This window comes from Oncorhynchus kisutch, linkage group LG18, assembly GCF_002021735.2.
Source record: "Oncorhynchus kisutch isolate 150728-3 linkage group LG18, Okis_V2, whole genome shotgun sequence".
Taxonomy (NCBI): domain Eukaryota; kingdom Metazoa; phylum Chordata; class Actinopteri; order Salmoniformes; family Salmonidae; genus Oncorhynchus; species Oncorhynchus kisutch.
The window spans coordinates 47,769,027-47,784,647 of NC_034191.2; the positions used below are offsets into that span (position 1 = coordinate 47,769,027).

Below are 15,621 nucleotides of genomic sequence, written 5' to 3' on the forward strand. Positions count from 1 at the left end.
CCCCTTTACTTTCAGTGCAGCAAACTCTCTCCAGAAGTTCAGTGAGGATCTCTGAATGACCCAATGTTGACCTAAATGACTAATGATGATAAATACAATCCACCTGTGTGTAATCAAGTCTCCGTATAAATGCACCTACACTGTGATAGTCTCAGAGGTCCGTTAAAAGCGCAGAGAGCATCATGAAGAACAAGGAACACACCAGGCAGGTCCGAGATACTGTTGTGAAGAAGTTTAAAGCCGGATTTGGATACAAAAAGATTTCCCAAGCTTTAAACATCCCAAAGAGCACTGTGCAAGCGATAATATTGAAATGGAAGGAGTATCACTGCAAATCTACCAAGATCTGGCCGTCCCTCTAAACTTTCAGCTCATACAAGGAGAAGACTGATCAGAGATGCAGCCAAGAGGCCCATGATCACTCTGGATGAACTGCAGAGATCTACAGCTGAGGTGGGAGACTCTGTCCATAGGACAACAATCAGTCATATATTGCACAAATCTGACCTTTATGGAAGAGTGGCAAGAAGAAAGCCATTTCTTAAAGATATCCATAAAAAGTGTTGTTTAAAGTTTGCCACAAGCCACCTGGGAGACACACCAAACATGTGGAAGAAGGTGCTCTGGTCAGATGAAACCAAAATTGAACATTTTGGCAACAATGCAAAACGTTATGTTTGGCGTAAAAGCAACACAGCTCATCACCCTGAACATACCATCCCCACTGTCAAACATGGTGGTGGCAGCATCATGGTTTGGGCCTGCTTTTCTTCAGCAGGGACAGGGAAGATGGTTCAAATTGATGGGAAGATGGATGGAGCCAAATACAGGACCATTCTGGAAGAAAACCTGATGGAGTCTGCAAAAGACCTGAGACTGGGACGGAGATTTGTCTTCCAACAAGACAATGATCCAAAACATAAAGCAAAATCTACAATGGAATGGTTCAAAAATAAACATATCCAGGTGTTAGAATGGCCAAGTCAAAGTCCAGACCTGAATCCAATCGAGAATCTGTGGAAAGAACTGAAAACTGCTGTTCACAAATGCTCTCCATCCAACCTCACTGAGCTCGAGCTGTTTTGCAAGGAGGAATGGGAAAAAATGTCAGTCTCTCGATGTGCAAAACTGATAGAGACATACCCCAAGCGACTTACAGCTGTAATCGCAGCAAAAGGTGGCGCTACAAAGTGGTCTGAATAATTTTGCACGCCCAATTTTTCAGTTTTTGATTTGTTAAAAAAGTTTGAAATATCCAATAAATGTTGTTCCACTTCATGATTGTGTCTCACTTGTTGTTGATTCTTCACAAAAAAATACAGGTTTTATATCTTTATGTTTGAAGCCTGAAATGTGGCAAAAGGTCGCAAAGTTCAAGGGGGCCGAATACTTTCGCAAGGCACTGTATGTATGTATGTATGTATGTATGTATGTATGTATGTATGTATGTATGTATGTATGTATGTATGTATGTATGTATGTATGTATGTATGTATGTATGTATGTATGTATATATATATATATATATATATATATATATATATATATATATATATATATATATATATATATATATATATATATTTTATACATATATATATATATTATACATACATACATATATATATTATACATACATACATACATACATATAATACACGTGTGTGTGTGTATATATATAAATATACACACACACACTTTGTGGGACACGCTGTACTTTGGTCAAATTGTCACGCTGCTACCTTACAATGCATGCAATGGGCTTCTGCAACACTAGACAGCTAGCTACTCCAAGCTATGGTAAGAGCTAGCCATATTTCACTGTCAGACAGAACACAACTCAAACTGCTGAGAAGACAAATTACTAGCTAAAGTTACATGTAAACAAACAGCACCTCTGCACTGAATCCTGTGTGCAGAGGTCGAAAATAAAGGTTACAATAGCACTACCAATGATAGACTTCGGTTGCATTTTTTTTTAAATCAGGCTTTGCATGTGGAAATGTTGTATAATACACCTTTAACTAGAGACTTCCCCTTAAAACCAACGAATCCCTTTAAAAACAGGCCTGGGGGGGAATCAATTTGAGTCAGAAGCATCCATTCTAATGTCAATTGACTACAAAGTGTAAATAAGCTCATTTTGTTCATAAAGTCAGTCTTGTCTAAAACGGAGTTTGGAACATCAGTAAGTCACAACGAGTAAATGAAGGTTGGGTTTGGATTACGATTATGTCAAAGAAATTATGCCCCCCTTTGCCAAACTCCAAGTGCAAATCACCCCTTCTAATTCGCTTCCCTTCGTTGAATGGGGCTCCGTTGTTTCATCGCCCCCAATGCAAAAGATTGCAGCCCTATAAGGATTGACCAACTATGGTTTGCAATGCCCTGCCAAAAGACCCTATCATGCAGAACAGGTGGTTGGAGTTTGTTGGTCCCCAGTGCAGTGGTGGTAAGTATACAGGTAGCTAGACCGTAAACTGCTGGTTATGTATATTTGAAAAGTTGTATAAAGAAATACCAGGGTTGATAAATTGGCCCAGCATCGTCCGGGTTAGGGGAGGGTTTGGCCGGCTGGGATGTCCTTGTCCCATCGCGCTCTAGCGACTCCTTGTGGCAGCCGGGCACATGCACGCTGACTTCAATAGGCAGCTGTACAGTGTTTCCTCCGACACATTGGTGCGGCTGGCCTCCCAGGTTAAGCGAGCAGTGTCAAGAAGCAGTGCAGCTTGGCAGGGTCGTGTTTCAGAGGATGCAAGGCTCTCGACCATCGCCTCTCCCAAGTCTGTACGAGAGTTGCAGCGATGGGACAAGACTTTAACTACCAATTGGATTTCACGAAATTGGGGGGGGAAAAAAACTAAAACAATTGCATTCATATTTTTGTTCTGTGTATGTGTATATTTCTACACACACAAAACATTAGGTACACCTTCCTAATATTGAGTTGCACCCCCTTTTGCCCTCAGAACAGCCTCAATTCGTCGGGACATAGATTTTTCATGGTGTCGAAAGTGTTCCCCAGGGATGCTGGCCCATGTTGGCTCCAATGAGTCCCACAGTTGTGTCAAGTTGGCTGGATGTCCTTTGGATGGTGGACCATTCTTTTTACACACGGGAAAACAGCAGCATTGCAGTACGAAACACACTCAAACTGGTGTGCCTGGCACCTACTACCATACCCCATTCAAAGACACTTAGATATTTTGTTTTGTCCATTCGCACACTGAATGGCAAACATACACAACCCATGTCTCAAGGCTTAAAAATACTTATTGAACCTGTCTCCTACCCTTCATCTACACTGATTGAAGTGGATTTAACAAGTGACATCAATAAGGGATCATATCTTTCACCTGGATTCATCTGATCAGTCTGTCATGGAAAGTGTATAGATCATTGTATGCATTTTTAGATATGGCCTACAGTAAATGTGTATTATTGTAGCGTCACCATCTTTACTGAAAAAATAAATACAAATACACACAATGTTAAGCTACATATTCATTTGAAGGCGTTAATAAGCTGCCCATTGATCAGCACAGCCATTAATAAAACAGGACCGTGTTTGCAAAATCAGGCAGACAGACCGTCTCTATATAGGAGTGACTGTGTCCAACACACCGCCACCTGGTGTTATGTTGGGCACCTACTGACCCAGGTTTGAATCCTAAGCAACCTGAAAACACATTGTTTAAAGTACAATAGACCAACATACCTACAGTAGTTGGTTAAAGCTGTGCGCTGGAAATCTTTGGTACAGCATGGGTGGAGTAGACTAGGCATTGTGGCTATGTTCTGGCCCCTGACCATCCATTACTACATAAAATAAGGCCGCAGGTGAATATCGTTGCCTACCACTACTATGGAATGCATCGGCTGTACCTGCTGCTACAATACAGAGTACAGACAGGAAGGCACCATCCGACAGGCATCACCATCCAACCCCAATGATTATTAGATTCGTTATAGGCCTATCAGGGAATAATGTTCCAGGCAATCATGCTCCAAACAGAATTATGTTTTTCTTGTCTCCCCTTTAACTGTCAATATGTGTATCCCACAAGTTGAATCGCTGCCACCGGAGCAACCAAACATAGACCAACCTGCTCTTTTCGCTTTTGCCAGCGACCGCATGGGCTTTCCTCCAGGATTTCACTCTCATCTTCACTCTCCTCCTCCTTCCCCTCGGACCCTGAATTGCTCTCCGGGACAGACATAGTCATTGTATTCCGTATTTATTGTTATTTCCCAGTTGGTTTCACTCGAATGTAGCGCAATGTCTATGCAGTCTAGAATCCCTGACGACACAGCTATAGTAAAGAGCTCAACACATCTTGCTGTGAGCACAGGGGTAAACCGTAGCAGTCCAAAATAAAGGTTTCATTAAAACACCTTCAAAATGTATGCCTGATAAAGTTCAAATAAAAAGCTTCAATAAATGATATAATAGTCGTGTTATTAGGTTAACCGAGAGAAAATATTATAGTCCAGTTTGCGCGCTCAACTGCATGCAAAATAGATTGCGAAATGATGCTCCTTTACTATCCGTATTCACAGATGAAGAGCCAAATCATGTGTATGGAAAAAATATTTTGGAAAAAAGTTGTTCTTCCGTTGCCTCCTTTTGTTTCGTTAATTATCTCTCCCATTGACCGTATAAAGTATATATTTTTTTACATCTCCTAACACCATGCGTCATTGTTGTTGTTGGTTAATTCGCTTCTTCTTCTGTGACTTTTATTGGCAACCAACTTTAAGTGGAACTATCGCCACCAGCTGGACTGGAGTGTGGACCACATACAGTGAAGGTCTAAATCCTACCCAATAATCAAATCTCCAGAAGAAAAGAAAATACATAATTAAATACTACAACTCCCGAAGATTTCCCCGGCAGTTCACTTAATCCTGGCTTTTCAACCCCGTTACTCCTCAAATCCAATAACAATCGCTCTCTTTCCCTCACATATTTCTGGCACTGAAATAGAACATGTTCCACTGTCTCCATCTCCTCCTGACAATGATCTTACGCAGGTGTCTTCCCTTTCTCTCCCTGTTCCACAACTCTTGCCATTTGTCTTTAACCACTGTTCTTATTAACCCCTTGGCTTCTACTTTACGGATGTATAATTCTATCTCAACATTAGGATGTTTAAGAGCCTGCTTGGCGATAACATCCACATCCTCATTCCCCTCTTCTCCCACATGAGCTGTTACCCAAATACCTCCACCTGTTTCACCCCATACAAGCACTGCAAAATCTCATACAATACATCCTGTCTGCTCTGAGACATACATTTATTTAAGATCATCTGTGCTGCACAAGAGTCAGAGCAGATTGAATCCAAGATGGCGTAGCAGTCAGACGTCTTTGTCCTGTCGTGTCCCTTGTATATATCTTTTACATCTTTTTCTTCGCATATCTTTTAAAAATATTTTCCTAAACCTCAACTTTTAAATACTCTCCTACAACCCACCTCACCCATTGTGGCATGGATCTGTTTTTATTCCTAAAGTATTTCTATTTACTTCGGATCTGGAATCCCTCAACTGAAGCTAGCCAGCTAACTACCTACCAGCTATCAGTCAGCAAACCACTGCTAGCAGTCATCAGCTAACGGAAAGCTCGGAAAGCTCTCGCCAGTTCGAACAACATGATTCAAACCAGAGCAATCCACGGTCCGGAGTCCCTGGCGACGATCTACAGTCTGGCGACGATATACGGTCCGGTTCCTCCGGCAATGATCTATGGTCCGGAGCCCCCGGAAACCGGACATAGAGTCAGGTTTTGCGGCTGGAGTCCACACCTTTGTCACGCCCTGACCTTAGAGAGCCTTTTTATTTCTCTATTTGGTTAGGACAGGGTGTGATTTGGGTGGGCATTCTTGTTTTCAATTTCTTTGTTGGCCCGGGTATGGTTCCCAATCAGAGGCAGCTGTCTATTGTTGTCTCTGATTGGGAATCATACTTAGGCAGCCTGTTTTCCACCCTAGTTTGGGATCTTGTCTTTGTATAGTTGTTGTTTAGCGCTACAGTGCTTTACGTTTGTTTCGTGTTTTGTTGTTTTTTGGTGTCATTTGAAAATAAAGTCAAATGTACGCCTACGACGCTGCATGTGCTGCCATCCTGTTAGAAGGTAACAGATTATTTTATTACAATGGTTAAATTGGATTTTCATTGTGTTCAATGGTGTTATTTGCCCCCTAGTGGCGCTTTCTGGTACTTAGAAAGACGACGCAAACAGGAAGTACAGAATTCGTTTTGCACGCATAGAAGCAGCTACAAACAACGCTACGGTGCAGGTCTTTCGGTTATTTCTTGTCACGCTTCAGCCTTGGAAATATTTGTTTGTAAGTTCGATTCAAGCATTTAGCTAATGATGATAATCTTGTTATTGATAGAGTTGCTTACATATCAATATTGGTTGCATTTACTCACAAATTGCAATGCCTTTAAATGTATGTCGTTAGCTGTATTACTTTGCTCGTGCGTCATGCAAACGAATTGTAAAATATACAATACTGTAGTTTTGTTACTGTTCCTAGTGTAATATGCTTTGTTATTCTACATAAATGTTTGTACATTAGAGTAATGAAAGGAGCCAATTACCATATGAGTAACAATTAGCTATATGGTTTGGCATCATGCCAGATGCATGGTACCTTAGCACGTGCTTTGTATTTATGCAACTTCAAATGTTTAATGTACAGCTACAGTATGTCGGTGTGAATTGAATACTAAAGTATATTCTTTTCTGTATTTTGCAGTTTCACAACATAAACGTTTTCAATATATTCATTCAAGAAATGTCACGCCTTGGGAGTTTTATTGAAGACTTAGTTGTTAGCTATCTGTCTAGTTTTGCATGGGAACACAACTCAAGGACAGAATAGTGAAAAAACATCATCACATCGGGCTCAAGCTCAAAAATAACCACACACGGTGGTTTTGTTTCTACGTTCATCAGCAAACAAAGCCTCTCTTCCTAGGGAAGACCAGGAGTCTATGATGCAACAACCAGAGCCAGGTGTTCAACAGAGAGAGATGGAAGAGACCAAGTCTCAATCTACAAGATCAAGGTCATCAAAACAGTCAAGCAGATCCTCAACCGCGAGTTCTGCAGCCATCAAAGCACGCGCCAAGGCGGACTCAGCACAAGTCTCTTATGCTGAGAAGGAAGCTTCTGTGATGAAACAAAAGGCAGAAATAGAGGCCAGCTTGTTGAAGCAAAAAGCTGACCTCGAGGCAAGTTTATATGTTCTCCAAGTTGAGAGAGCAGCTGCTGCTGCGTTGGCTGAAGCTGCAGCCTTTGAAGAAGTTGTAGGATCAGAACGCAGAGAGCTTCGCAAAGAACTAGACACAGGGACACAGCCCTTAAGTCCAGTCCAACGTACATGTGAGTATGTGCAACAACATGCTAGGCCCTACTGTGCTGAACTTCCATTTGAAGTGGAGAAACAAGAGCTTAGTGTTGACCCAGCTACATGCCATAATCCAGAAAGTAGCAAACAACAGAACACGAGCAGAGACTCTCCGTTCAAAAGAAATGAACAGCAGCATGGTGGAAATGGAAAGCAAGCCCACTTCCAGTCACACACACACAACTTCCCTGAGTCACAAGTGGCACCAGACCTCACCAAGTACCTCCTACGACGTGAGATGGTGAGTTCCGGACTCCTGAAGTTTGATGATCGCCCTGAAAATTATTGGGCATGGAAAGCATCCTTTCTCAATGCGATCAGAGACTTGAATTTATCAGCCAGGGAAGAGATAGATCTAATTACCAAGTGGCTAGGGGCAGAGTCGTCTGAGCAAGCAAACAGAATTAGATCTGTCCATATTTTCAATGCAACAGCAGGACTTAACATGGTCTGGCAACGACTAGAAGAGTGCTATGGTACACCCGAAGTGATCGAGAATGCACTGTTGAAGAAAATTGATGATTTTCCAAAACTGGCTAACAAAGACAATCACAAACTAAGAGAACTAGGTGACATTCTTCTCGAACTGGAGTGTGCTAAAGTAGAAGGGTACCTTCCAGGCCTCGCTTATCTGGACACATCTCGGGGGGTAAACCCTATTGTAGAGAAACTTCCATTCAGTTTACAAGAAAAATGGATAGCACAGGGATCCAAATATAAGGAGGACTATCGGGTAGCATTCCCACCATTCTCGTTCTTCTCGAGATTCATCAGGAACCAGGCAAAAAATTAGAAATGACCCCAGCTTCACCCTCTACACCTCAACTAACCAGGTGTCCATGAAAAGTGAGAAACCTGCCAGGTACAGCAGCAAGACACCTGTGACTGTATACAAGACAGATGTGTCATCTGAGGCCTCAGACCACCAAACCAAACCCAGTAAGACAAAGGTTGAAAACCCTGACCGTCACTGCCCAATACATAACAAGCCTCATCCTCTTAAAAGGTGTCGTGGGTTTAGATACAAAACTCTAGATGAGCGCAAATCATATCTCAAAGACAATGGCATTTGTTTCCGATGTTGTGGGTCAACTCAGCACAGAGCTAAAGACTGTAAGGTTTCAATCAAGTGCTCTGAGTGCGACAGCGACAGGCATCTTGCTGCTCTGCATCCAGGCCCAGCCCCTACAAATACAGACACCGCTACAGCAGAGACAGAGCATGGCGGGGAGCAAGGTGATGATGCTCTTCTATCTGTCACCTCAAAGTGTACAGAGATCTGTGGTGAGGGAGTCAATCCAAGATCATGTTCAAAAATATGCCTAGTCAAAGCTTATCCGGCTGGGAAAAGAGAGAAAGCTGTCAAAATGTATGTAGTGCTTGATGAACAGAGTAACAAATCTCTGGCCAAGACAGAGTTTTTCAGTCTCTTCAACATCAATGACAACTCTGCTCCATACACCATGAAGACGTGTTCTGGGGTAACAGAGACTTCAGGCAGGAGAGCCGTCAACTTCATGGTGGAGTCTATAGATGGACACATGCAGCTCACTCTCCCTACCCTGATAGAGTGTGATATGATGCCAGACGATAGGATGGAGATTCCCTCCCCCGACATTGCGTATCATCATCCCCATCTGCAACCAGTTATGGACAGAATTCCAGCTGTGGACCCAGACGCTCCCATCCTCCTGCTCTTAGGACGAGACATCTTAAGGGTACACAAGGTACGAGAGCAAATCAATGGGCCCCACGACACTCCTTATGCACAGCGACTCGACCTCGGGTGGGTCATCGTAGGTGAGGTCTGTCTGGGAACGGCTCACCGACCAGCCAATGTTAACGTGTTCAGGACAAACATACTTCAAAATGGTCGCACATCCTATCTGAGCCCTTGCCCTGACATCATACAGGTGAAAGAGAACTACAACAGCGTAGCTCAGAAACACATCTCTCCCTCTACAGTGCACTTGAGAGATCCAAACACAACTGTGAACACAGACAGCCTGGGATGTTCCGTGTTCGACAAAACACAAGACGATGATAAACCAGCACCATCAGTGGAGGACAAAGCCTTCTTGGACATTATGGACAAACAGGTTTTCCAGGATGATGGAAACAACTGGGTGGCTCCACTACCCTTTCGCCCCACTAGACGTCGCCTTCCTAATAACAGGGAGCAGGCCATGAACCGTCTCACATCACTTCGCAGGACTTTAGACAAAAAGCCTGACATGAAGCGTCATTTTATTGACTTCATGCAAAAGATACTGGATAACGACCAAGCCGAACCTTCACAGCCACTAGAGGGAGACGAAGAACGTTGGTATCTGCCCATATTTGGTGTTTACCATCCACAAAAGCCTGAACAAATACGAGTAGTATTTGACTCCGGTGCTAAGTGTCAAGGCGTGTCACTTAACGATGTTCTGCTCAGTGGTCCAGACTTAAACAACACACTCTTGGGTGTCCTAATGCGTTTCCGCAAGGATTGCATTGCACTAACAGCAGATGTGCAACAAATGTTTTACTGTTTTGGTGTACGTGAGGATCACAGAGATTACTTAAGGTTTCTCTGGTATGAAGACAACAACCCAGATGGAAACATAACCGAGTACAGGATGAAAGTGCATGTATTTGGGAACAGCCCTTCACCAGCCGTAGCCATCTACTGCATGAGACGAGCAGCGCTACAGGGTGAGAAGGAACATGGGTCAGAACCCAAGCAATATGTAGTGAGGAACTTCTACGTCGATGATGGTCTGACATCAGTAGCTACTACAGAAGAAGCTGTCAACATTCTAAGAAAAACACAAGCAATGTTGGCGGAGTCCAACATGAAACTACACAAGATTGCATCCAATAGCAAAACAGTTATGGAAGCCTTCCCTATGGAGGACCGTGCGAAAGACTTAAAAGATCTGGACCTAGGAGTGGATCCTCTCCCCTTTCAACGGAGTCTGGGACTTTCCTGGAACCTGGAAACAGACAGCTTCTCATTCCAGGTGTCCCACAATGAGAAGCCTTTTACGCGGAGAGGCATCCTGTCCACAGTGAATAGTCTTTATGACCCCCTTGGGTTCGTGGCTCCAATAACAATGCAAGGTAAAGCCTTAATCAGAGAACTCTCTTCTGATCAGAGTGAGTGGGATGCCCCTCTTCCCACAGAAAAAGAAGAGGAATGGAAAATGTGGAAGGAATCTTTGATGGAGTTGGAACATATGAATATTCAGCGGACCTACATCCCAGTCTCCTTGTCTACCACTCAAAGAAGAGAGCTACACATCTTCTCGGATGCCTCTACAGTAGCCATAGGAGCGGTAGCCTACCTGAGAGTTATTGACTCGGAAGGTCAATGCCATGTTGGATTTGTCATGGGGAAATCAAAATTGGCCCCTCGTCCGGCCCACACTATGCCACGCCTAGAACTGTGTGCGGCTTTGCTAGCTGTTGAGATGTATGAACTGATCAAAGACGAAATTGACATTGATATACATGCAGCCAAGTTCTACACAGACAGTAAGATAGTTCTCGGTTACATCCACAATGTCACCAAAATATTCTATGTTTATGTTGCCAATAGGATAACTCGCATCAGGAAGTCTACCCATCCAGATCAGTGGTGCTATATAAACACTGACAGCAATCCAGCAGACCATGCAACCAGGCCCATACTTGCTGCGCTCTTAAAACACACTAGTTGGTTCTCAGGTCCACAGTTCCTGACCCAAACAAACTCGAGTAAGCCTGAGAACATCAATGTTGACCTTGTAGAGCCTCACACAGATGCAGAGATTCGACCAGACGTCACTGTCTTTGCCTCTAAAGTTTCTGGAGCTCAACTCGGCTCTCATCGCTTTGAGAGGTTCTCAAGCTGGAAAACTCTCAATCGAGCAACAGCACGACTCATTCATGTTGCAAGATCCTTCCATGAAGGTGCAGACAACACCAGCTGCAGAGGCTGGCATGACTGTAATAAACCATGCGGTACAAGTGAGTTGTCACAAGCCAAAACAGCAATCATTCACTGTGTGCAACATGAAGCCTTCAGAGAGGAATTCAAATGCATTGAAAAAGGAAAAGAGTTCCCAAAGCAAAGTACACTCAAAAAGCTGAACCCAGTGATTGATGAGGATGGGTTGCTGAGGGTGGGAGGCCGCTTATCCTCCGCCGACATGTTACAAGACGAAAAACATCCTCTCATCATCCCACGGACACATCATGTTGCCACTCTGCTGGTAAGACATTATCACGAGCAAGTGGCTCACCAAGGCCGTCATTTTTCAGATGGAGCTATTCGAGCAGCAGGCTTCTGGATTATTGGGAGCAAACGTCTGGTCTCTGGTATCATAAACAAGTGTGTCACCTGCCGCAAGGTTAGAGGGAGGTTAGTTGACCAAAAAATGGCTGACTTGCCTGCAGACAGACTCACATCTGAACCACCATTCACCAGCGTTGGACTTGATGTGTTTGGACCATGGATTGTCATAACTCGTCGCACTAGAGGTGGTAGTGCAGACTCCAAGCGCTGGGCGGTGCTCTTTACATGTATGTCTACTAGAGCAGTCCATATCGAGCTTATCGAATCCATGTCCACATCCAGCTTCATCAACGCGCTGAGGCGGTTTTTCGCTATCCGTGGTCCAGCAAAAGTGCTACGGTCTGATCGAGGTACAAACTTTATAGGTGCCTGCAGGGAACTGGGTATTGACACAAATGACTCAGAACTGACTAAATACCTCTCAGATAAGGGATGTACTTGGATATTTAATCCTCCACACTGGTCTCATATGGGTGGTTCTTGGGAGAGACTCATTGGGGTTGCCAGACGTATTCTTGATGCTATGCTGTTTCAGACGGGCTCCACTCGTCTCACACATGAGGTCTTGAGCACTCTTATGTCTGAAGTTATGGCAATAATCAATGCGAGACCCTTAGTGTCAGTATCAACCGACACTGACATGCCTACCATTCTCACACCCTCAATGTTACTTACACAAAAGACCAGCGCTACCTCAGCCCCTTCTGGATACTTCAGCATGAACGACCTTCATGGAAAACAGTGGAAGCAAGTCCAGTGTCTCGCTGACACCTTTTGGAAAAGGTGGAGACAGGAGTACCTGACAACGCTGCAGAGACGCAGAAAATGGACAGCAGAAAAGCCAAATGTAAAAGTGGGAGATGTTGTCTTATTGAAAGACAGTCAGGCACACAGAAATGACTGGCCAGTCGGGCTTGTGGTAAAAACCTTTCCCAGTACTGACAAAAAGGTTAGGAAAGTAGAACTAAAAATTGTCAAGCAAGGAGCTGCTAAGGTGTTTCTGAGACCAATCTCAGAGATTGTTGTTCTTCTTTCTGAAGCATCCTAGAGACAAAAGATAAAAATAGAAAGGACATTATTTGTTTCTTGATATGTTTTATTTCATAGTGGCACAATTTCATTATGCCAGGCGGGGAGTGTGCTGCCATCCTGTTAGAAGGTAACAGATTATTTTATTACAATGGTTAAATTGGATTTTCATTGTGTTCAATGGTGTTATTTGCCCCCTAGTGGCGCTTTCTGGTACTTAGAAAGACGACGCAAACAGGAAGTACAGAATTAGTTTTGCACGCAAAGAAGCAGCTACAAACAACGCTACGGTGCAGGTCTTTCGGTTATTTCTTGTCACGCTTCAGCCTTGGAAATATTTGTTTTGTAGAGAAATGCTATTTCTTATGTAGGTGACCAGATTATTGTTAAGGGGGGGGCTACCACTTAGAATTGAGCCTGTGGGGTCCCCTACAGGGTAGCTCCCGCATTACACTAATGGCCAAAACCAGCGCACACACACATGATCTCCTTTGTCTCTTAACATTGTGTGTCCGAAGAGGATTCTACGATGACGGACAGACTACTGAGCCAATGGCGGAAGACTACAGACTACACCCCAGCTGAACCAATCCAAAGATCCGATCTTCCAGAATCAACCTACTTTCTTTCCTATATAATAGTAGTGTACTGATTGTAACGGTCTCTTCTTCGTCTGCGCTTCCGTACGAACCAGCGGGAGAGCCGTAATTATGCTGTTCTAGATATCTTCACTCTGAATAAACTGTAGCTTGTCATACAATTTACCACCTTGTCTGAATCGATCCTTGACCGACTCGTCCGTCTACATATCCAATTTCTAACAGTTTGTAAGTTCGATTCAAGCATTTAGCTAATGATGATAATCTTGTTATTGATAGAGTTGCTTACATATCAATATTGGTTGCATTTACTCACAAATTGCAATGCCTTTAAATGTATGTCGTTAGCTGTATTACTTTGCTCGTGCGTCATGCAAACGAATTGTAAAATATACAATACTGTAGTTTTGTTACTGTTCCTAGTGTAATATACTTTGTTATTCTACATAAATGTTTGTACATTAGAGTAATGAAAGGAGCCAATTACCATATGAGTAACAATTAGCTATATGGTTTGGCATCATGCCAGATGCATGGTACCTTAGCACGTGCTTTGTATTTATGCAACTTCAAATGTTTAATGTACAGCTACAGTATGTCGGTGTGAATTGAATACTAAAGTATATTCTTTTCTGTATTTTGCAGTTTCACAACATAAACGTTTTCAATATATTCATTCAAGAAAAGTCACGCCTTGGGAGTTTTATTGAAGACTTAGTTGTTAGCTATCTGTCTAGTTTTGCATGGGAACGCAACTCAAGGACAGAATACTGCACCTTGGGCTCCTTCTAACGACGGACTTAACACACACCTACACATTCAAGGGTTTTTATTTATTTTATTTTTTACTATTTTCTACATTGTAGAATAATAGTAAAGACATCAGAACTATAAAAGAACACATATGGCATCATGTAGTAACCAAAAAAGTGTTAAACAAATCAAAATATATTTTATATTTGAGATTCTTCAAAGTAGCCACCCTTAAGCCACCCAAAGTAGCCACCCTGGTGCAATTGTTGAGTAAGTGCACTTATGGTTGTGTGGGGGTATGGGTTGAGTGTGTGTAGGTGTATGTGTGTATCCCACAACTGTTGCGAAGAAGTAAAAGATGTTAGGGACAATAGAGGATGATCCACAGCTATATATAATACAAATCGGGGTGAGGGTGATGGAAAAGCATCTGGCAGTTAATCTACTTCAATTCGGTAAATGGCACTGTGTGCTCTTTTCAAAGGATGGATCCCAGTCAGTTATGGGTTATGGGATACAGGGGGTCGAGGGTGGTCTGCCGGGCATTGGGATGACAACCCAACTCGGGATGAGGAGGGCTTTTAGCAGGTGGAATAGTAGGGACCAATTGGAGGTTTACTTAGTAGAAAGGCAAAGATCATGGTACAGCTATAGAGATCATCATGTTACTTTTTAATGGTACGTTTACAAACATATATTTTGATAAAAATAATTGAAAGTTGTGTCACATTATGATAGGTGGTGAAATAAGTACAAGAAATAAGTTACAATTGTAATGAGAAGGAATATAATATACGTATATTGTTTACAGGAAACCCATTCAACAGTTTTAGATGAAGTTTTGTGGAAAAATAACTGGGGGTGCGAAATATACTTGTCCCATGGGCAAAGAAATTCAAAAGGGGTGATGGTTTTAATTAACAATAATTTTGATCCAAATGTGCAAATTGTCCAAACAGATACTCAAGGTAGATGGATTATTTTAAATATGTTATTGGACAATAAACAGATATGGCTTATTAACCTATACGGTCCGAATAATGATGATCCAAGCTTCTTTAAAAAAATATATAAGAATCTATCAACTCTACAAGCAACACTAGACTCCATTATTATGGTGGGAGATTTTAATACGGTCTTAAATACCTCTATGGACCGGAAAGGAAATCACACTACAAACTATCACCCTCAGGCACTTAAGGAAATCATGAATGTCATGGATATATTGGAATTAGTGGATATATGGAGACTTAAATACCCTGACCTAGAGAGATATATATGGCGGAGGCTTAATCAAGCTAGTCGCCTTGACTACTTTCTTATGTCATTCTCTCTGGCACCAAAAGTTTAAAAAGTGTTGATAGGGGACAGAATGCGGTCGGATCATCACATAATTGGCATATATATTACTCTTACAGAATTTCCACGTGGGCGGGGATATTGGAAATTTAATCAAAGCCTACTAGATGATACATTGTTTAGAACTAGGACAGAATAA

General features: G+C 42.6%; 1 protein-coding gene across 2 annotated transcripts in view; it reads right to left on the reverse strand.

Moving 5' to 3' along the window:
* The window catches only part of LOC109908813 (nuclear receptor-binding protein 2-like), a 75,502-nt gene extending 70,772 nt beyond the window's left edge, over positions 1 to 4,730 (reverse strand). Inside the window, exon 1 of one of the 2 annotated variants that reach the window (XM_020507524.2) lies at positions 4,107 to 4,730. In XM_020507524.2, the coding sequence (XP_020363113.1) occupies positions 4,107 to 4,226 (120 nt within the window). In that variant the 5' untranslated portion in view covers positions 4,227 to 4,730. The remainder of the gene's footprint in view (positions 1 to 4,106) is intronic. The other variant, XM_031796198.1, reaches the window with a different exon arrangement.
* Between the last annotated feature and the right edge of the window lie 10,891 nt (positions 4,731 to 15,621).